General features: G+C 47.6%; 1 protein-coding gene across 1 annotated transcript in view; it reads left to right on the top strand.

Moving 5' to 3' along the window:
* The window catches only part of NFX1 (nuclear transcription factor, X-box binding 1), a 1,141,187-nt gene that overhangs the window by 678,456 nt on the left and 439,101 nt on the right, over nt 1-23,630 (top strand). Inside the window, exon 13 of the mRNA XM_069219549.1 lies at nt 13,123-13,231. Coding sequence (XP_069075650.1) covers nt 13,123-13,231 — 109 coding nt within the window. The remainder of the gene's footprint in view (nt 1-13,122; nt 13,232-23,630) is intronic.

The raw sequence follows: 23,630 nt of genomic DNA, 5'->3' as shown, positions 1-23,630 counted from the left end.
GACTAGACTATCAAACACACAATTTCACACACCTTCTCACATTGAGGCACCATATAAACCATTACGGCTTCACACATCTGATAAAGAGATTGAACCTTAAACTGAAATAACACTTGTAAATATTGCATTCATGTGCTGTATATGTTACTACTTTCATGTCATTGGACTGCTGTGTGATGCTTATTTATTAGAAATTATGTCTGATCTCCACATTTTCAAGAAAATACCCAAAGTAGTTGAAGAATTTAACAATGTCAAGCATCAGCAAAAAATATATTGGATGACTGACAGAAAAAAACATTGTCAAAGCCCTTTTTCCCCCTAGATGGATGCTCAAGAATTGTGCACACTCACAGCAGCCAGCCATCTTTATTTTTCTTCTCAATTTTGTTTTATTGTGTTTTTTGGGAAGGAAAAGGGTACAACATACCCCACCTAAAACCCTGAGGCCAATAGGTCAGAAAATGTGAGATAGAAGAACCTCGGTGCATGCCTATCCATAAAAACAAAGAAAAAATCAAAATGATCTTCCTCCTCACCCCCCTCCTAGGCAACATCCCTCACCTCTCTGCTGGAACTTAACCGGTGTATAGCCTATTGAGCTCTCATTGCTGATTGTTGTCCACATCTGGGCCAGATTTATCTTTTGCCCCTTTGCTCAGTTAGTTTGGGGACCCTTAGGTACTGGGGCAAGTAGGTTCTTGTAATTCGGAAGCAAGAAAGTCTAGGCAAGGGCACCACCATTCTGCAAACTATTCCTGTTATTGGTTGTCAAAGAAATTTTCTCCTTGCCTAGCAATTTCCAGATCTTTTATAGCCATTTCCGGTGGTCTGGTGTACTGTATGTGTGGTCCCCAAACACTCATTAGTGCCTGTTTGGCTGCACCCTGTAAGAGTGCCATTAGCTTGCTCCTGTTGGAGTGTAGGGGGTAAGTGAGGCTGTCTTCTACCCCTAGGATTACATATGCTTGGAATCTTAACATCTTTGTGTTGAATATGTTGTCTTTGTCTTTCATTATCTCTTTCCAATATTAAGTATGCTTGGGGCATTTCCATAGCAGATGTAATAACAACCCCATTTGCCCACATTCCCTCCAACATGTGCCAGGTTTTGTAACATTCCAGGTGTGAAGTTGTTCAGGGGTGTAGCATAGATACATTACTATATCTGATAGAGACTTCTAGTTGCAGATTCCTTAACTTTGAATTTGCCTAGTCGTCAGTCTCTGGATCTGGAGATATTTCTTCGAGCAGTACCTCTATGTGCCGTCAGGTGGCGTCAGTGGACTTCGCGGGTGTCGTTGGCATCGTGTTGGCCGTGATGACGTCGCTGTCGTATATAGGCGCCAGCCTACGCGCAGATCTGGAAAGAGCTACCTCGGTCACTTTTTTACTACGACAACACTTTGACGAGGTCGTAGATGCCTGGAGGGATGTCCTGCAAGACCGGTTTCAACCCCTGCGACTCCTGTCACCGAATGATGTTGGTGACTTATCCGCTCCTCGTGTGTCTTTGGTGTTGGAGCGCGATCACGACCCGACGTCGTGCTCTGAGTGTCAGGCCATGAACCCGAAAGCTTTGAGGGAGCGGTCCCTAAAGCTCATGGCACCCCGACACTCGACTCCGCAGAGCTCACGGTCTCGTTTGAGAGGAAGGCCTCGAGACCGGCCGCGGAGTCACCACCACTCTTCGTTCTCGATGTCATCGGGACATTCGGGTCATGAGAAAAAGAAGTCAAAGAAGAACAAACATTCTTCGACTTCACCCTGTCGCGGCGTGGGAAGCGCGTCAACGCTCTAGGCATCTGTCCTCGGAGCCTTTATCTGGGTCGGCCCTGCGCTTCCCCTACTTTCCGGGAGCCGGAGCCACCCCTGGCCAGCTCAAAGAGTTTTATAAGGCAATGCGCCTCATTTTTGGGCAGACCGACCCACCTTTGGCGCCCTCGGACACAGGTGAGTTGGTGGGGGCCCCCTCCGGTTCGAAGTCGTCCGCTTCGGCCACTGCTCCGGAGGGCTCCTCCAGTTCCAATCGCAGATCCGCCCAGACGCCGGTCGTGCCAAAGCGACCTTCCCCTGGTGTCGGGTCAGACGTTGACGCTTCCGACGACGGTTGGGGCCTACAATTGACGTCGATCCCATTCTCATACCCGATGTCCCAGAGACAGAACGACGTTGATCAACGCCGATTCCGTTCTCTGTGGGCTCTCCTCGGCCCAGGGTTATTATGCTTATGGGTATGTATATGGGGAGAGTTTGGAGGGGATGCTGGACCCTTTAGAATAGCAGCTTGACCCCCAAATGGACTGGGTGCAGGATTTGGGTGATGCCAGTGGTTTAGACACCTCCCCTGACACTGGTATGCTCTCTCCTCCTATCGTGGCTACGGAGGAGTGTGCCCCGTACACCATGGTGGTGAGAAGGGCGGCTGAGGTCTTGGACCTTGAGCTACCTTTTGTGGAGGTAAGTTTAATATCCTAACAGACGTGCTTTAGCCGGGGTCTTCCTCTTCAGAACCCCTTCTTCCCTTTAATGAGGCACTGCCAGACGTCCTTTTGGGTACTTGGTCCAGACCCACCTCAGGGGCTCCTGTGAAGGGGACGATTGCCCGCTGCCATCGGCCTGCGCCGACAGACCCAGAATTCCTCACCCAACACCTCACACCAGACAGCCTTTTTCATCCAGGCTTCCTCTTCATCTGCTCCCCTCCCCCAGATAGGGAATCAAAAAGACTGTACAACTTGGAAAAGAAGTTGTTTTCTTCCAACAGTCTAGCGCTGCTGGCCGTGAACACTGCATGCCTTTTGGGCCGCTATTCCCATTCTCTCTGGGATATGGTCGCGCAAGTGCTGCCTAGAGTTCCGGAGGAGGCCCAAACTATTCTTTCCCAAGCCATACCAGATGGGAGGTGAAGGAAGTTGGCTCTGTATGTACTATCTCAAAGTAAGAGATAGTGTGCACAGAGTCCAAGGGTTCGCCTTAGAGATAAGATAGTGGCAAAAGTAGATAATTCTACTGCTCTATTTTGTGGTAGTGTGGTCAAGCAGTAGGCTTATCAGAAGGTAGTGTTAAGCATTTGTTGTACACACAGAGGCAATAAATGAGGGACACACACTCAAAGACTTAACTCCAGGCCACTAGTTTATATATAGAAAAATATATTTTCTTAATTTAGTTTTAGAACCACAAGTTCAAGATTTGAAGTAAATACATAAAATGCAAGGTACTCCACACAGGTAAGTTAGGAACTTTGAATTAGAGCAATAACATATAAAGTTTTTGTTAAAATGGCAGTAAGCTATTTTAAAAGTAGACACAATGCACACATTAACACAACATTACACTAAGAGAGAGTATATGGGAGAAAAGGGGATAGAGGAAGAACACAACCGTACTCGACTCCCAAAAACAATACTAAATCACAAGTAAGAGTACGGGGTTCTTGTAGCGAAGGTAGGTCGGTAGTGTACCTATTGCGACACTAGACCACCCGTGACCCTCAATTAGAGGTGAAATGTGGGTGTGCTGTGGTGTGGTGTGTGGTCTGGGACGGGGGATTTCCTTTACGGACTAGGTGGTCTCACACACTATATAGTGTCCTGCTTCATCATATGACCACCTAGCCCCATCCAGGTAGGACAGTGCCACCTGGGCGGACTCTACCTCCCTGTTAAAGGAACAGGAGGGAGTGCGTAAATTAATTTTATTTCTGGAAAAGGGATCCAGCTATACTAGGGAAATAAAAACACCTACTCAGATACCCTGGTGAATTTTTTAATGGAGGGTTCTGTGTGGTGTGATTAAAATAAACTGGGGAACCGGTGTGAGAGCAATGTCTCACAAGGTCACCTATCTAAAAAAAAGTAGCCGACATGTTTCTGCCCTTGAAATTGAGCTATGGAGAGTCTCTGGGCATTCATCAGGGCATTGGATCCCTGTTGCATATGCTTTTTAAGCGCTGCATAAATAATCACATTAGAAAAGGGGTGAAGGAAGGGCCTACCTTTACTAAGGGAATACCTGGGGAGGACCTACAGTAAATGGGATAAAAACAGACCAACAGAGTGATAAGGTAATACACAGCAAACCACAGCACACGTGACATAATTCATGCAAGACGCAGGAGTACTGGTTGCATTTTATGAATAACAATCGCATCAATACTAGCTATGCGCGCAGATATGTGGGGGACAATAGGCAAGGGAAGGAAATTTCTTACCCTAACATTAGAGGCTAGTGGCCTCTGGTATCCTGGAGAGGGAGCGTCCCCTTATAGTCAGACTCTAAGGTTCGAGGGAAAAGTCTGCAAATGTCGTGGACGGTCCTGGAACATTTTCTTCAGAAAACTACATTTCCCAGCGGCACGTGCGGGAGGGGCGTCTCCCCAGCGCCGTCCCCGCACGCCGGGTATTCCCAAGCCTCGGCCGCCCAGTGCGGAGCTTTTGCCGAGCTCGGATACCTCGTTGTTCTACCTTCATGCGCGAGGGCAGCGTCATTTCAGGGCGCTCCCATATCGCGCTTGGCCACTTCCGGTCCCTGGCATCACCGGGTTCGACCGCTCCACATTTTACTAATACCCACAACGAAGGAACATCGTCAGCACTTACGGTTTTCGACTGCACCCGGGTCGCGACGGTGATTGCCAGCAGCTGGATCCCTTCCCACCTAATTAGGACCACTATATCTACCAACCACTACCAGGCCACTTCATTCAAGCGGTCCTGATGAGAGGTCGGTATAGGCGCACAGAGAGCACCCACCTTTGATGCAGTGAGTCAGCCAGCGTTGGATTCACAGATAAGAGATCTCTCTCCGTTTTCCTCATTTCTTTCTTTCTCTAATTCCTTTCTTTCTTCTTTTCTTCTTTTCCCAATTGCTTCCCTTTCTCCCTTGGCTTTTCTTCTCCTTATGTTCTTATCCTTTCCATCTTACCCTTTTTCCTCCTTTGTCTTCCACTTTTCCCTGCTTCCATTATGGATTACCCTCTATTGTCCCCACGTCTTTACCTCTCTTGCTCTATCCTTTCTGGTTCTTTTGTTTCAGCCTCCCCTCTAAACACCTTATCAGTGTGGGCTGCGTGTTTCAGTCTCTCTTTGCCTTCTCTCTCGAATAGGTCATTCTGGCCATTCCTTTCCTGTACTCTGACAGACGCCCCTTTCTTCTCCCTCTTGTCTTCCCCTCCTTCTTTCACTCTACTCACTCGAGATTTCTCTCTTTTTTTCCCCGTTTTGTATTTCTCCATCTACCTTCATATGGGTTCTTCCCTTCTGCCTTTTCCCTCGAACCTTAGAGTCTGACTATAAGGGGACGCTCCCTCTCCAGGATACCAAAGGCCACTAGCCTCGAATGTTAGGGTAAGAAATTTCCTTCCCTTGCCTATTGTCCCCCACATATCTGCGCGCATAGCTAGTATTGATGCGATTGTTATTCATAAAATGCAACCAGTACTCCTGCGTCTTGCATGAATTATGCCATGTGTGCTGTGGTTTGCTGTGTATTACCTTATCACTCTGTTGGTCTGTTTTTATCCCATTTACTGTAGGTCCTCCCCAGGTATTCCCTTAGTAAAGGTAGGCCCTTCCTTCACCCCTTTTCTAATGTGATTATTTATGCAGCGCTTAAAAAGCATATGCAACAGGGATCCAATGCCCTGATGAATGCCCAGAGACCCTCCATAGCTCAATTTCAAGGGCAGAAACATGTCGGCTACTTTTTTTAGATAGGTGACCTTGTGAGTCATTGCTCTCACACCGGTTCCCCAGTTTATTTTAATCACACCACACAGAACCCTCCGTTAAAAAAATTCACCCGGGTATCTGAGTAGGTGTTTTTATTTCCCTAGTATAGCTGGATCCCTTTTCCAGAAATAAAATTAATTTACGCACTCCCTCCTGTTCCTTTAACAGTGAGGTAGAGTCCGCCCAGGTGGCACTGTCCTACCTGGGTGGGGCTAGGTGGTCATATGATGAAGCATGACACTGTATAGTGTGTGAGACCACCTAGTCCGTAAAGGAAGTCCCCCGTCCCAGACCACACACCACACCACAGCACACCCACATTTCACCTCTAATTGAGGGTCACGGGTGGTCTAGTGTCGCAATAGGTACACTACCAACCTACCTTCGCTACAAGAACCCCGTACTCTTACTTGTGATTTAACAATGCACAAATTAACAGTCCCTGGGAGAGGTAAGTATTGGTTAGATTGGGAGGTAAGTAAGACACTTACAAGTCTCAGTTCCTGAGCATAGGCAGCCCACCGTTGGGGGATCAAGGCAACCCCAAAGTTACCATACCAGCAGTTCAGGGCCGGTCAGGTGCAGAAGTCAAAGAGGTGCCCAAAACACATTGGTGCCTATAGAGAACAGGGGTGCTCCGGTTCCAGTCTGCCAGCAGGTAAGTACCCACGTCCTCGGGGGGGGGAGGGCAGACCAGGGGTTTTTTGTAGAGCACTGGGGGGGACACAAGTAGGCACACAAAACACACCCTCAGCGGCACAGGGGCGACCGGATGCAGTGTGCAAAGCAGGCATCGGGTTTTGTATTGGTTTCAGTGGAGGGACTCGGGGGTCACTCTGGCATTGCAGGCAGGGCACAGGATGGCTTCTCGGGCCAGCCACCAACAGGGCTAGGCAGAGGGTCGTCTGGTGGTCACTCCTGCACTGAGGTTTGGTTCCTTCTGGTCCTGGGGGCTGCCTGTGCAGTACTTGGTCCAGGGGTCGGGTCCCTTCCTACAGGCAGTCGCGGTCAGGGGGAGCCTCTGGATTCTCTCTGCATGTGTCGTTGTGGAGGTCCAGGGGGGTCGTCTCGGGCTACACACAAAGTCGCAGTCGCCTGGGAGTCCTCCCTGTGGAGTTTGTTCTATGGATCTTGAGCCAGGTGCGTTGGGTGCAGAGGGTGAAGTCTCACGCTTCTGGCAGGAAGAGTGAGGTCTTTGAAAGTTGCAGAAAGGTTGCAAGAATGTTGCTGTTTGTTGAGCAGAGCCGCTGCTCACGGGAGTTTCTTGGTCCTGGGGTTCAGGGCAGTCCTCTAAGGCTTCAAAGATCGCTGGTCCCTGTTGGATGCGTCGCTGTTGCAGTTTTTCGAGTCAGGAGACAGGCCGGTGGGGCTGGGGACAAAGCAGGTGTCGTCTTCCATAATCTCTGCAGGCCTGCAGGTCAGCAGTCCTTCTTAGTTCAGGTTGCAGGAATCTGATTTCCTGGGTTCTTGGGTGTCCCTAAATACTACATGTAGGAGTGTGTTTAGGTCTGGGAGGGCAGTAGCCAATGGCTACTGTCCTGGAGGGTGGCTACACCCTCTTTGTGCCTCCTCCCTGAGGGGAGGGGGGCACATCCCTTATCCTATTGGGGGAATCCTCCAAACTTAAGATGGAGGATTTCTAAAGGCAGGGGTCACCTCAGCTCAGGTCACCTTAGGGGCTGTCCTGACTGGTGGATGACTCCTCCTTGTTTTTCTAATTATCTCCTCCAGCCTTGCCACCAAAAGTGGGGGCAGTGGCAAGGGTGGGGGGGGGGCAATCTCCACTAGCTGGGATGTCCTGTGGCGCTGTAACAAAAGGGGTGAGCCTTTGAGGCTCACCGCCAGGTGTTACAGTTCCTGCAGGGGGAGGTGAGAAGTACCTCCACCCAGTACAGGCTTTGTTCCTGGCCACAGTGTGGCAAAGGCACTCTCCCCATGTGGCAAGCAACTCGTCTGGTTGTGGCAGGCTGGCAGAAACTGGTCAGCCTAACACTAGAAGCCAGATTGGTATTCAGGGGGCATCTCTAAGATGCCCTCTGGGTGCATTTTACAATAAATTCCACACTGGCATCAGTGTGCATTTATTGTGCTGAGAAGTTTGATATCAAACTTACCAGATTTCAGTGTAGCCATTATGGAACTGTGGAGTTTGTGTTTGACAAAACTCCCAGACCACATATTCTTATGGCTACCCTGCACTTACAATGTCTAAGGTTTTGCTTAGACACTGTAGGGGCATAGTGCTCATGCACATATGTCCTCACCTGTGGTATAGTGCACCCTGCCTTAGGGCTGTAAGTCCTGCTGGAGGGGTGACTTAACTATGCCACAGGCAGTGTGAGGTTGGCATGGCACTCTGAGGGGACTGCCATGTTGACTTAGTCATTTTCTCCCCACCATCACACACAAGCTGTGAGGCAGTGTGCATGTGCTGAGTGAGGGGTCCCCAGGGTGGCATGAGACATGCTGCAGCCCTTAGAGATCTTCCCTGGCATCAGGGCCCTTGGTAACAGGGGTACCATTTACAAGGAACTTATCTGAGTGCCAGGGCTGTGCCAATTGTGGAAGCAAAGGGACAGTTTAGGGAAAGAGCACTGGTGCTGGGGCTTGGTTAGCAGGGTCCCGGCACACTTTCAGTCATAAGTTGGCATCAGCAAAAGGCAAAAAGTCAGGGGGTAACCATGCAAAGGAGGCATTTCCTTACAGGAGGGACGCAGCGAAGTTCATGATTCGTTGTGGACTGGAAATGACCGACTCTCTGGGCAAATCTGTTGCATCAACGGTGGCATTGAGATGCCACACCTGGCTGAGAACATCTGGCTTCTCAGGAGATGTGCAGCAATCCTTGATGGACATGCCCTTTGATGGCACACGTCTCTTTGGAGACAAGGCAGTCTCAGCGCTCGAGAGCTTCAAAGATTCCCGAGCCATGGTAGGGTCCCTTGGCCTTACGCCTGCTCCTAGACCCTAGCAGTCCACCTTTTGCCCCTTTCATGGCTAAGGAAGGGGCACCCAACCATGTCCTTTCTCCCCTGGCCATTGACCCGCGCATGCTGTACAGCTCCTCCGTGGCAACGGGATACCACTCCCCCAGGGGATCAGGGAGCCAGTGGGTTGCCCAGTACATCCCCCACCACCTTCAGCCTCCAAACCTTCCTAGTCTGCGGGTACACCAGAAACCAGTTGGCAGCAGGATTCGCCATCACCAGCCCCCAATGGCAATCCATAACCTAAGACAGGTGGGTTCTTCAGATTGTCCAAAGGGGCTACTCCCTCCCCTTTGAGACACCTCCTTCAGCCATGCCACCTTCATACAATCGAATATTGGAGGATCATATGGTGCTTCTCCACAAGGAAGTCCAAGCCCTTTTGGCCAAAGGAGCTATAGACAGGGTTCCATTGCCAGAAGTAGGTTGTGGTTGCCATTCCCGCTAGTTTCTGGTGCTGAAAAAGGACAAGGGTCTTCGTCCTATATTAGATCTTAGGTCCCTCAACCTTTTCCTCAAAAAGGAGAAGATAAAAATGTTGACATTTGCTCAGTTCCTTTCTGCTCTGGATCCCCAAGACTCAATGGTAGTGTTGACTTGCAAAAAGCATACTTCCACATTCTCGTCTTGCCAGCCCACAGACGTTACCTACGATTTGTGGTAGGTCGCGAGCACTTTCAATTTACTGTGCTCCCTTTTGGCCTTACCAGTGCCCCTCTGGTGTTCACGAAAGTGATAGTAGTGGTGGCAGCTCATGTGCGCAGTTTAAGGGCCCAGTCTTCCCCTACCACGACGATTGGCAGTTGAAGGCAAACTCACCCCAGACAGTCGTCTCCCACCTCCAGACTATGGCAAACCTTTTGTATTCGCTGGGGTTCACTATCAACTTGCCAAAGTCACACCTGACTCTTTCTCAGACGCTCCCTTTCATTGGAGCTGTTCTGGATACAGTGCAGTTTCGTGCATATCCTTCGGAAAAGCGAGTCTAGGATATTCGGGCTATGTTACTGATATTTCCGCCTCTGTCCGGGATTTCGGTGAGAATGACTCTGAGGCTGCTGGTCCTCATGGCCTCTTCATCCTGTTAGTTCAAAAAGCCAGATGGCATATGCGGGCTCTGCAGTGGGACCTGAAGTTCCAGTGGGCGCAGCATCAGGGGAATCTCTCAGACAAGGCCCAGATCTCAGAAGGAACTGCAAGAGACCTGCAGTGGTGGTTATCGAATCAGGATTGGGTCAAAGGGAGATCCCTCTCCTTTCCCCAACCAGATCTTACAGTTGTGACAGATGCGTCACTCCGGGGATGAGGCGGCCACATGGGAGAGGTGGAGATCAGAGGCCTCTGGTCTCCGGCGGAAACCGGGCTCCATATCAGTCATCTGGAGTTCTGAGCGATTAGACTAGCATTAAAAACATTCCTTCCCTCTCTCAAGGGGAAAGCAGTGCAAGTATTCACAGACAACACCACTGCCATGTGGTACTGCAACAAACAAGGCAAAGTGGGGTTGTGGAACTTTTGTCAAGAGGCTCTTTGCCTCTGGACTTGGCTCAAACATCAGGGTATTTCCCTGGTTGTTCAACACCTGGCGGGCTTCTTGAATGCCAGAGCAGATGAACTCAGCCAACGATGCGTGGTCGATCACGAATGGCATCTCCATCCGGAGGTGGGGCAAGGTCTTTTCCTTCAGTGGGGAGAACCTTGGTTAGACTTGTTCGCCTCCGTGTTTTGTGCATTGGAGTTTCCAAGGTGGCACTCGCTCGGCAACGCTTTTTGTTGTGAGTGGATTTCAGGCCTCCTGTATGCCTTTCTGCCCATACCACTTCTGCGCAGAGTTCTGAAGAAGATCAGGCAAGACCGGGCTCAAGTTATACTGGTGGCTCCGGCCTGGGCACGAAGAGTCTGGTATCCTGAGCTGTTGAGCATGGCCATAGCTCCTCCGATCAGACTGCCTCTTCAGGAGGATTTTCTGTCGCAGCAGCAGGGGAGGGACCTCCATCCAAACCTGTCCACCCTCCGCCTCCTTGCGTGCAGATTGAGCGGCGACAGTTGACGTCTTTTGACCTGCCACCTGAAGTCTGTAACGTTATCTTGGCAGCCAGGCATCCCTCAACCAAAACCGTATACGCCTGTTGTTGGAACAAATTTGTGACATGGTGTATCGACAAATCTGTCGATCCTCTGTCTGCTCCTCTTTCTCAAGTCCTCCTCTTTATTCTTTCCCTTGCCCAGCAGGGCTCCACCCTGGGCACTCTTAAGGGATATCTTTCTGCTATCTCTGCTTTCTTGAGGTTACCAGATCAGCCTTCCTTATTTAAATCTCCTATTGTTGAGAGGTTTCTTAAAGACCTTACACATCTCTTTCCTCCTATCCCATTCAATATGCCCCTATGAGATCCAAACCTGGTATTAACATACCTTACGTGTGCCCCGTTTGAGCCACTTCACAATTGCTCTTTACCATCAAGACTGTCTTTTTAGTTGCCATTACCTCTGCCCGCAGAGTAAGTGAGCTCCAGGCTCTTTCATCTAAGCCACCTTTCCTGGCAATACATCCTGACAAAGTGGTACTTAGCGCAAGGGCTTCTGTTCTACCAAAAGTAGTGACACCCTTCCATGTCGGACAGTCCATCACCTTGCCTACCTTTTATGCACCCCAACATCCCTCTCATGAAGAGGAGAGAATCCACAGTCTGGACCCAAAAAGAGCGTTAGTGTTCTACCTTGATCGTACCAAAGACTTCCTGGTGGACAATCAACTCTTTGTGGGATATATGGGTGCAAAGAAGGGGAAGGCGGTGCAGAAGAGGACCATTTCTTGATGGGTGCACTTATGCATCAAAATGTGCTACGCTCTGGCTAAGAAGCCACCTCTTCAAGGTTTGCGTGCTCACTCCACCAGAGCTACTGCTGCTACCACAACACTAGCACGGGGCGTTCCAGTCCTGGAATCTGTCAGGCAGCGACGTAGGCATCTCTGCACACTTTTACCAAACACTACTGCCTGGACGGTCAGGTCCGAAGGGACGGCTAATTTGGCCGTTCGGGCCTGCAGGACTTCTTGGTGTGAACTTGGTTCGCAGCCTTCCACCGGGGATGGTGTTGGTCGGGTATCTATTCAAAGGTAAGGAATCTGGAACTAGAAGTCTCTATCAGTAACAATATATCTGGTAGAGACATATTTTAGTTGCAGATTCCCTACCGACCCGCCAAACCTCCCCGCACTGCGACCTGATTTCTAGGGACAGGAACTTCCTCTTAAGGGCCCTAGTTTTGGCGCACCACTCTGTGTTCTTCATGGCTCCGCGCTGTTGTCGTGGAAAGTCGTGAAAAGAAACTGACGTCAGCACGCCAGGGCGGCGTCTATATATGACCGCAACGTCATCACAGTAAACACGACCCCTCGGAGTCAACCATTGCCATCTGATGGGGCACATAGGTACTGCTCGAAGAAAAATCTGCGGATCCAGACTGATGCCTGGGGAAATTCAAAGGTAAGGAATCTGCAACTAGAATATGTCTCTACCAGATATATAGTTACAGAAGGTAAGAAACTTGTACTTTGAGAAGTGTTTCCTTGAGTGGTGCACTGTGTGCTGTTTTTATATGGTGGAAGGCTGGCTTCCTTTCCCGGTCCCCTTGGGGCCTGCCCAGTTCTTTTTCTGGCCTACTGTATTGCTTGTCGTTATCCCATGTGTAAGGCATTCACTGAATTAATTTGTAATACTTTAAAGAAAATTTTGTAAAAGATGGGTACTGCACATCCACGCCAGCCATCTTTAAATTCATTTTTCTAAAGAAGAAAAATCATTAAAAGATAGCTGCTGCACATTAATGGGCTGGGGCTGCCATCTTAAAATGGTAAAAAATAAATTTTAAGATAGCCAGAGTGAGGTCAGAGCTCAAGGAGGCTGGAGGGGAATTGCAGAGAAGTTGGTTTTCATTAAAGAGAGGATGCTGGGGGGCCTGGGGGTAACAGGATGAGATAGTTCCTCATATGCACTTCAGAGCGAAATCTGACATCAGGCGTGGAAGAATATATGCCATTATGAGACCGGAAGACTCCTTGGGCAGGACATAAACAAGGCTAGTGAGGAAAGCCATTGAATAAAGGGGCATGAAAGTGAGATAAACAGAAAGACATCCAGTCCTGATCAAGGAGGTGACCATAAAACAACTCTGCCTTGTATTGGTCACATGCCAACAGATAACTAAGGCTGTTTGCAGGTTAGTCCTAGAAAGTGATGAAAATAAGAAAAAAGTTTCAGCAACGATCAGGGCATTTCATTCTTTAAACTTCAGGAATTTTGTGCTGTTGTATTATTTTCCTGTTCCAGTGTGTGTGTGTGTGTTCATGCCTTGGAAAACAATAAATATTTTGCCCATCTTTTCTCTTCCCAAAGGACAAAGAGCATAAGTGTTCATTGATCTGTGGACATAAGCTCAACTGTGGCCTTCATAGGTGTGAAGAACCTTGTCATCGTGGCAACTGTCAAACATGCTGGCAGACAAGTAAGGAAACCTGTTTCCGTTGTGAATAACAATTACATTGTTTTTTTAAAACATGTCTTTATTGCAATTGGTACAAAATCAAGGTACAATTAGACAGTGCAGGTGATCTTAGGAAAACAGAGCTGTATCTGGTCCTACTTTAACATCAAAGCGACAACGGTAATGATTGCCCAATTACATGAAACAATAATATTAAAATAAAACAACAAAAATAGCAAGGGATATCCCTGTTTAGAGTAACAACTTTGTCTTTTTTGTAGCATGCTTTTCTTAAATCTCTTTTCACGCATAATATATTAAACACTGGTTTCCTAAAATTGATGTCTAATTTGGCACCTTGGCTAGATGATCTAAAGAAATTGAAGAAGACTTGACCACCCATGTGTAATTTAAGCTTGCAGAAATATTATAGTTGTTGTTTTAATTGTTAACTAGGCGAAGAAAAATGACTTAGTATGTTATGCCAGCAAACCTCCTCAGGTTTCTGTTTCCTGCTAAATGCCTGTGCACCGTGGGCATTCATTATTTTCCTATGGGAAACCTTTTGTTTTTATTTGTTGCTGTTTTTCAGAATTTTTATTATTTGTTTACATTAAACTCTTTGTGCCAGGTTGACGATTATACAGTTTGGTTGGCATTTGTCTCCCCTCCTGTTTATTGCATCCTCGAATGTTTCCCAAGTGATCTTGATCCCTGTTCTTTGTTTTCACTTTTTCTCTTTTTATACTATCATTTACCTGTTTTGGCCTGCTGGGGTGAAATAAAGCCTCTACAATAAACAGAGTGAAGTAGGTGAAAACAAATGGGTTAAACATTACATATGTTTATTTTATATTTTTATACTGGAGAGTGAACGTATTAGTTGAGTATATTTAGCCATCAAAAGTGTCACCCAGAGGTGATTGACTTGTATTAGTGTTATGAGAATTTGACAAAAGCTGGTAACCCAAAATTTTAAAGTGCAGAATGAAGTGAAGGGGGAATAATTCCCAACTTAATGGGGGAAGCTGCTATCATGATGCTGCCAAATCCAGTTGGAGATACAGAGGAAAATAGATAGTACCTCTCTCTATGTTTAATTATATCATCTGGAAACATGCTTCTGTAAGTTAGCTCAATACATTAATCCTGGCTGTTGACATGTGCAGTGTCTGAAGGGCACAAGTTTAAACTCTGGCTTCCATATTTGAAAGGTAGATACATTTAATACCTTTAAATTGGGTCTGTAATAACACCTTTTATTTACATTGCTTAACACAGTAAAAGAGTGTCTATAGGAAAAGCAAGCTATTAATGCAGGCATCATTGTGGGTAAAGTATGGCCTTAAGCAGAGGAGACATGCATTGTTAAATTGGAAGGAGATTTCCTAGTTAATGATTATGTAAAGTTAATGATTATGTAAAGGGTGAACGAAACAGATGATAAGTCAGTGGCTGTGATGCTAGCCTGGCTGATGAGGTCTGATACCCCAAAACTGGTCTGGAATGCTTGTTTCCGGTCCAGGGAGGCCCTGGCCTGATAGTTCGGCCTGGACTGTTCCCATGGGGAGCAGGGTCAAGACTGATTTGCATGTGGCTGGGTCCAAACTGGGGTGGCACGATGAGGAAAAGAGCAATGGATTTGATCCAGATCTGTGACTGGGTGTGAGTGTTTGAAAAGTTTCAGCACTCCATCCATCATCCCTTTGCGTTGAAAACACATGTAACAATCACACTGCAATTAACATAAATCAAAGTAAGACTGTTCATGCCAAAGTCACACCTGACTTTCTCAGACGCTCCTCTTCACTGCAGCTATTCTGGGCATAGTTTGGTTTTGTGCCTTCCCCCAAGAAAAAGAGTCCAGAAAATTCTGTCTGCTATCCAGATCTTTAAGCCATGCCAGGTGGTATGGAGTGGGAACTGAAGTCCCAGCTGGCCCAACATCAAAGGAACCTCAGACCATGCTCAGGTTTTGGAGGAGGATGCAAAAGATCTGCTGGGGTTACTGGGCCGTGACTGGGTCAGTGGCAAAGCAGTCATCCCTTTCCCACCCAATGCTGGCACTGGTGACTGATGCATTGCTTTTGGATTGTGGCGGCCACCTGGAAGAGGAGAGAACAAAGACCTCGGGTCTCTGGTGGCGTACCTGGTCCACATTAACCTTCTGTAGCTGGGGAGGGTCATCCTCTTGGTGCAGAAAACCTGCCGTCCGTCTATCAAGGGACTGATACAGATGCTCACATACCACACCAATACCATGTGATCCTGCAGTTAACAGGGAGGGCTGGGGCCTTGGACACTGCCAGGAGGTCTTGCGCCTCTGGAAATGGCTGGATCACCAAGGCATTTTTCTTGTGGCAAAGCACCTGGCAGGATCATTGAATGCCAGGGTGGACTGAACAAGTTCAGCTGTCTCTTCCGCGACAGGAGAGAACCTGGGCTTAACCTTTTTACTACTACCAAGAGCATGCAATGTTAGTATTTGAATTTCCAAGATGTCTCCCGCTTTGAACCCCCTTCCACCTCAAGAGGAACTCTGGTCTCTTGTGTGCCTCTCAGTCAATACCACTCCAGCTCCTTGTTCTCAAGAAGATTAGAACAGACCGGACCCAGGTCATCCTAGTGGCTGTGGATTGAGCAAGGAGACTATGGTATCCAGAATTCCTGGACTTTGGGCATAAGTTCTCCTATCTCGCTGCCCCTCCAGGAGAACCTTCTAACTCAGGGCCCTGCGCCTGGGTCTTTGCAGTTTCTGCCTTCATAGTTGGAGTTTGAGCAGTGACAGCTGACCACCTTCCTCCGGAGTTATTACATGTCATCTTGGCAGCCAGGTGCCCCTCAACGAAAACTGTGTATACCAGTCGCTGAGAAATATTTGTGGCTTAATGCTCCATGTGACAGATTGACTCACTCCCTCCAGTTGTATGAGGTTCTGGTATTTGTTCTGTCTCTTGCCCAGGAAGGCTTTGCTTTGGGCACAGTTAAGGGTTATACTTTAACCCATTTGGCCTTTTTATGTCTGCTACGTGCCCTGCCCTTGTTGTTGAAGTCACCAGTTGTGATGCTATTTTTGAAAGGGATGCAACACGTTTCTCCCTTCTCCCTTTATCATGTCCCAATGGGACCTTAATCTACTTCTCGCTTATCTGATGAAAACGCTTCACAGCTGTCCTTTTTTGACTCTTTACTTTCAAGACTGTGTTGCTCATTTCCTTCACCTCAGCAAGGTGTTTGAGTGAGCTTCAAGCTCTTTGTGTCAATCCACTATACACTTCCTTCTTACCAGACAAACTGGTTCTGCAGACTCTGGCATCCTTTCTGCTCAAAGTGACACAGTGCAGCTTTGGTGAGAAAATCACCCTGACGGTCTACTATGCTCTGCCTCCATCTCTTTGACCCCAAAAGACAGCTGAGCTTTTACATAGATTGTACAAAAGAACACCAGGTGGGCGATTAGCTGCTTGTGGGGTTCTCTGGAGGGGAAAAAAGGCAGTGCAGATGAGAACCATGCCCTGCTGGATTGTGCTCTTCATTAAGATCTGCTACTCACTGGCCCAAAAGCAGCTTTCAGAAGGAGTGTGTGCTCATTTTACCAGGGCCAAAGCTATTAGCACTGCATTGGCACGCAGTGTATCTGTCCTAGACATATGCCGGACAGCTACTTGTGTGCCCCTTCATATGTTAACAGAGCATTATTGCTAGGACAGTCTGGTTTGCTTGAAGGAGCATTTTGTCCGCTCGTTTCTGTATGACTTTTTAATTTCAGCCCATTCATCCACCCAGCTCTGGTTTGCGATCTGTTCAAAAGATAAGGAATCTGTGGCTAGTAGTCACAATCAAAAGACCAGGTTACTTACCTTAGATAAGGCTCTTTCTGGTAGGCACTCTGTCTAGCAGCAGATTCCTCATGACCCTTCCTCTAATTGGGTTCTATTCATTAATAAGATCCCAAGTCTAGGAATCTGCGCACTGTCTACCAATTTGCTTTTTGGGCTCTGCATCTGGAGACATGGACAGTCTCAAAAACAACTGACAGTGGACAGGAGTGACACCTATATAGGTGTTGCATATGATTTCCAGAGCAGAATCATGTAGGTGTGGAGCCGAAAGGCACCACCTTCTGGCACACAAAGGAAAGAAAGGCGTAAGGGATCCAAATGTGAAAGTCTTTACCTGGCTCAGCCACCACTTAACCAGTGCTGTTGTTAAATGAGTATTTGGTATAAGGCATGAAAATAAAAGTTTGAAACATTATCGTTTAACAAAAAGTAAAAGGTGGATGTCCAAAAGTTTGAGGAACTTAAAATGTTTGAATTTATATTTGAAAACGTTGGGAGGAATAGTGTTAGGTATGGTTAAGCTCAGGGTCATAGTTAGGGTAAGGTTTAGGATTAGGTGGATGTTTTGGGTTAAAGCTTGAATTACGTTTGGGCTTATATTTAAATGTTATAACAAAGAATTACGTAAGTGTAAGGAAATGCCTCCTCAGCATGGTTACCCCCTGACATTTTGCCTTTGCTGATGCTAAGTTATGACTTGAAAGTGTGCTGGGACCCTGCTAACCAGGCCCCAGCACCAGTGTTCTTTCCCTAAACTGTACCTTTGTCTCCACAATTGGCACAACCCTGGCACTCAGGTAAGTCCCTTGTAACTGGTACCAAGGGCCCTGATGGCAGGGAAGATCTCTAAGGGCTGCAGCATGGTTTATGCCACCCTGGGGACCCCTCACTCAGCACATGCACACTGCTTCACAGCTTGTGTGTGCTGGTGGGGAGAAAATGACTAAGTCGACATGGTACTCCCCTCAGAGTGCCATGCCAACTTCACACTGCCTGTGGCATAGGTAAGTCACCCCTCTAGCAGGCCTTACAGCCCTTAGGCAGGGTGCACTATACCACAGGTGAGGACATAGGTGCATGAGCACTATGCCCCTACAGTGTCTTAGCAAAAACCTTAGACATTGTAAGTGCTGGGTAGCCATAAGAGTATATGGTCTGGAAGTCTGTCAAACACGAACTCCACAGCACCATAATGGCTACACTGAAAACTGGGAAGTTCGGTATCAAACTTCTCAGCACAATAAATGCACACTGATGCCAGTGTGCAATTTATTGTAAAATACACCCCGAGGGCATCTTAGAGATGCCCCCTGAAAACATACCCGACTTCCAGTGTAGACTGACTAGTTTCTGCCAGCCTGCCACACACCAGACATGTTGCTGGCCACATGGAGAGAGTGCCTTTGTCACTCTGTGGCCAGGAACAAAGCCTGGACTGGGTGGAGGTGCTTCTCACCTTCCCCTGCAGGAACTGTAACACCTGGCGGTGAGCCTCAAAGGCTCACCCCCTTTGTTACAGCGCCACAGGGCATCCCAGCTAGTGGAGATGCCCGCCCCTCCGGCCACTGCCCCCACTTTTGGGCGCAAGGCTGGAGGAGATAATTAGGAAAACAAGGAGGAGTCACCCACCAGTCAGGACAGCCCCTAAGGTGTCCTGAGCTGAGGTGACCCTTACTTTTAGAAATCCTCCATCTTGTGGATTGAGGATTCCCCCAATAGGATTAGTGATGTGCCCCCCTTCCCCCATGGAGGAGGCACAAAGAGGGTGTAGCCACCCTCAAGGACAGTAGCCATTGGCTACTGCCCTCCCAGGCCTAAACACACCCCTAAATTCAGTATTTAGGGGCTCCCCAGAACCTACAAAACTAGATTCCTGCAACTTTAACCAGAAGAAGGACTGCTGACCTGAAGCCCTGCAGTGAATACGGAGACGACAACTGCTTTGGCCCCAGCCCTACCGGCCTGTCTCCCAACTTCGAAGAAAACTGCAACAGCGACGCATCAACAGGGACCAGCGACTTCTGAAGCCTCAGAGGACTGCCCTGTAACCAAGGACCAAGAAACTCCTGTGAACAGCGGCCCTGTTCAACAACCTGCAACTTTCTTGCAACAAAGAAACAACTTTAAAGACTTCACGTTTCCTGCCGGAAGCGTGAGACTTTCCACTCTGCACCCAACGCCCCTGGCTCGACCTGTGGAAAACCAACACTACAGGGAGGACTCCCCGGCGACTGCGACCCCGTGAGCAGCCAGAGATGAACCCCCGGAGCCACCACAACGACGCCTTCAGAGGAAATCCAGAGGCTCCCCCTGAACGCGACTGCCTGTAACAAGGGACCCGACGCCTGGAACCAACACTGCACCCGCAGCCCCCAGGACCTGAAGGAACCGAACTCCAGTGCAGGAGCGAACCCCCAGGCGACCCTCTGCCTAGCCCAGGTGGTGGCTACCCAGAGGAGCCCCCCGTGCCTGCCTGCATCGTTGAAGAGACCCCCGGGTATCCCCCTTCCTGTCTGAAACCCTATGCCTGTTTGCACCCGGCCGCCCCTGTGCTGCTGAGGGTGTACTTTCTGTGCCTGCTTGTGTCCCCCCTGAGCCCTACATAACCCTCCTGGTCTGCCCCCCGAGGACACGAGTACTTACCTGCTGGCAGACTGGAACCGGGGCACCCCTGTAATCTCCATTGAAGCCTATGTGTTTTGGGCACCTCTTTGACCTCTGCACCTGACCGGCCCTGAGCTGCTGGTGTGGTAACTTTGGGGTTGCCTTGAACCCCCAATGGTGGGCTACCTTGGATCCAACTTTGAGACTTGTAAATGTTTTACTTACCTGTGAACTTAACCTTTACTTACCTCCCCAGGAACTGTTGATTTTTGCAGTGTCAAATTTTAAAATAGCTTATTGCCATTTTTACAAAGACTGTACATGCTATTGTGATTATCCAAAGTTCTTAGAGTACCTACGTGAAATACCTTTCATTTAAAGTATTACTTGTAAATATTGAACCTGTGATTCTTAAAATAAACTAAGAAAAGTTATTTTTCTATATAAAAACCTATTGGCCTGGAGTAAGTCTTTAAGTGTGTGTTCCTCATTTATTGCCTGTGTGTGTACAACAAATGCTTAACACTACCCTCTGATAAGCCTACTGCTCGACCACACTACCACAAAGTAGAGCATTCGAATTATCACTCTTTGCCACTATCTTACCTCTAAGGGGAACCCTTGGACTCTGTGCACACTATTTCTTACTTTGAAATAGTATATACAGAGCCAATGTCTTACAGTAAGTTAATGTAAAAGGTATTTTTTAAGTTGCATTTAATGCAGTGTAAAGCAATGCTTGCATTTGGTTTTGAGGTTTTATTTATATTGGGAATTTGTATGGGAGACTTAGTACTGAAATAGGCTAGCATATTTTCATACTGAGCCAGTTGGGAAACAAACGTAGGGCCTTTCCTTGAAGACATGAATTGAAGTTATGTGTGCATACATATTAAAGAAATGTTGTTAGAAAATATTCATTTTGATGCAACACAAATCCATACTAAGACACCTACCTCAGTGAATGACACGAGTTCAGAATAAACTTTAAAATGTCCTGCATGCAGCCAGTATGTTTTAAATACAGTGCAACAGCATCCTAAAACGCAAAAATGTATACATAGTCTTAATTTGCCCAATAGAACAGTCTGTTTCATGTGGAGAAAAAAAATGTTAAGAGACTCAGAAATTCACTAGGAATAGGACCATTACCATCCAAAGGACTCATAGATTAAATTGTTTTGGGGGCAGGGCTGGGTGGGGGGGAACCTTCCCAGTGTCAGAGTGATTGTGACTGGGAAATGTGGATGACTGTGAAATAAGATGTAATAGGAAAAGGCAGCAATACTGAATGATGAGGAACTCAATATTGTATCTGGTAAAAAAATATTAATGGAACTTACAAATGGGACAGTTATATCTCAGGCAAGGTTTTCTGAATATTTTTGTAAACCCAACCATAATGCAAAAATATTTAGCTAGCTACTTGGTGAAGAAATGCATATTTTGTGAGTGCAAACAGCTGTTGACTGCTCTGTAATTCACAAAGGCTGAGCGCCTAGTGGAGTTGGGTCGTTATAGAGTTGGGGCCAGGCCCTGAAGCCAACTCTCTCTGCGCACAGCCAAAGGCTGTGCATGTTGGTGGTTGGATTAACATATATTAATCCAAATTACTTTACGTTAAAAAAAAAACATAGATGGCACTGTGCTAATCCGATGCTTAAAAACTTTTCAACAGATAGACATTTGAGGTGAGCAAATTTGGAATGTTGCTAGTGTTTCAGGGTGCTTCTTACTGGAGCTGCTCTCCACCTAAACTTGGGAACTACCCAGAGTTCTCTTTTCTTTTTTGCATAATGTATGCTTCACCCTAACTCTGAACAAGTACTATTTTGAGATAGATATATGTATATCTATATATATGTATATTACCTAGTGGCGGTTACCACTAGGTAGTTATGGCTAGGGCCTAGTTTCTATAGAAAAAGCAGTTTTTTGCTTGCTGGCGCCACTTGACGAATCTTCCCAAAATTTTCCAAAAGAATTCAACAGTCAAGTGAGCTCCTGTCTTGAAAGTTTCGGGGTGACATGTCAAGAGCTGGGGCCGATATAACAGGGGGGGGAGGGTGAAATTTAGACCGTTAGGATAAGAAAAATTTAACAGCAATAGCACAAAAACCACTGGACGGAATTACACCAAATTTGGCAGAAAGGTAGCTCTTGGTCCAGAAAGAGCCCTTTTTGTTATTTGGTGTAAATCATTTTAGTAGTTTTTGAGAAATTTAGGGAAATCCAAATGTGTATATCTAGGGACGCGAAGGATTCACAACCCCTCCCGATCTTGTGCTGAGATCTGATTGGCTTCCAACACTTCAAACCAGGAAGTGTTTGCAGCCAATTTGGGACTCGGATTGAGCAGAGTCCCAGGAAAAAAAAAGAATAAAAAATACAAAAGGAGCCAGGGTGTGAATGCCCTGACCCCTTAGCTCTGGTGCTTGGGTGGTCTAGGTCCCGGGGACACTCTTTTCTTTATAATAGGGCCTTCTGCCCCCCCCCCCCCCCCCCACCCCCCCACTGCCCCGGGGACAACCACCTTTCCAGGACCAATAATAAAATGAGTGGGAGCGTGCGTGGCCCCCTGCGCCCCAGGGACCACTACCCCTGGGGCAAAAATGTTTTTATCATGTGGGGGAAGCCGATGGCCTCCCCCACAAGCCCGGGGACCCCTACCTTTCTGGGGTTATAATGAATTATAACCTGGGGTCTGCGTGCCACTCCCATGCCTACGTTGGAAGGGTCCCTATGGCCCCTCTCAATGAGCGTCCCTGGGGATCGCTACCCTCCCTGGCCGGCTCCTGCTATGTCCCAGGGTGCCCACCCCCGGGACATGGCTGGTGCTGTGGCTTGGCTGTAGCTTTGAAGCTGCCACCATGTCACAGCAAACACTTCACTTTTTGACACCGGGATCTGTAAGGCAGGTCCCGCTGTCAAAAAGTGGAGCTTTCATCTCCGTTCCCTGCACATGTTCAGGGAACAGAGATGCAACACTATAGCAAACAGGGAGTTGCTGTTAAAAGGAGCCCCTTGCTTGCTGAAGCAATGGCACCGCGTGGTAAGCATACCCTATTGTGCTAGATAGCCCGTAAAGGGTATTTTCCTAAACAATAATAAAATGAATATGTAGGGACCGCAAGGGAGCCCTTGATGGCTCCCTTACTGTCCCAGATAGCACATTATGAGCTAACATTTTTTTTTAAAGCAAACAATAACTCAGTGCACTCAGGGTTTGTTTCCAGCCGGACTTGCTTCCCTCTTTTTTTGTCTGTCTTTTTTTTTTAAGTACAAATTATTTTAATTTAAAAAAAAATGATTTTCAAAATTGTACAGAAATATCCTATTCTAAGTATATATCATACATCAAAGCCTAAAAAATTCTCTATCTCTCTCCCTCTGATTTTCTTTCTTTCTCTCTCTCTCTCTCTCTCTCTCTCTCTCTCTCTCTCTCTCTCTCTCTCTCTCTCTCTCTCTCTTTTAATCAATTTCTCTCACTCACAGACCCACTCAGACACTAATTCACCCACTCACAGCCCCAGTTAGATCTTTAAGCACCCACTCACAAACCCATTCAGACTTTCACACACCCACTCACAGCCTCACCCACGGACTCACAGACCTGCACACACACGGACTCACCAACTAAAACCCTAATGTATGCACTCTCACACCCAGACACACTCGCAGCTACTCTCAACCCCAGATACATCCTCTCACACCTCTTCTGACACCCGGAGAGGCTGCGGCCAACTTCTGCCATGCACGTCCAAAGGGCTGTGCACAGCCTAGGGTTGGTGGTTAGGGGGGCTGGCTACACGGCCCGGCTGCAGGCCAGGTCTTGCGGGCAACCTCCACTGCACACGGGGAAAGGCCATGCACAGTGCAAGGTTGGGTGCTTATGGGGGGGTTGGATTAACATATGGGAATGAAAACTACTATACGCTGAAAAAACTATAGAAATTCACTGGGAAAAAAAAAGG

This window comes from Pleurodeles waltl, chromosome 2_2 (genome assembly GCF_031143425.1).
Source record: "Pleurodeles waltl isolate 20211129_DDA chromosome 2_2, aPleWal1.hap1.20221129, whole genome shotgun sequence".
Classification (NCBI taxonomy): domain Eukaryota; kingdom Metazoa; phylum Chordata; class Amphibia; order Caudata; family Salamandridae; genus Pleurodeles; species Pleurodeles waltl.
Note: the sequence above shows the minus strand (reverse complement) of the source record. Positions and strands in the feature narration are given on the sequence as shown.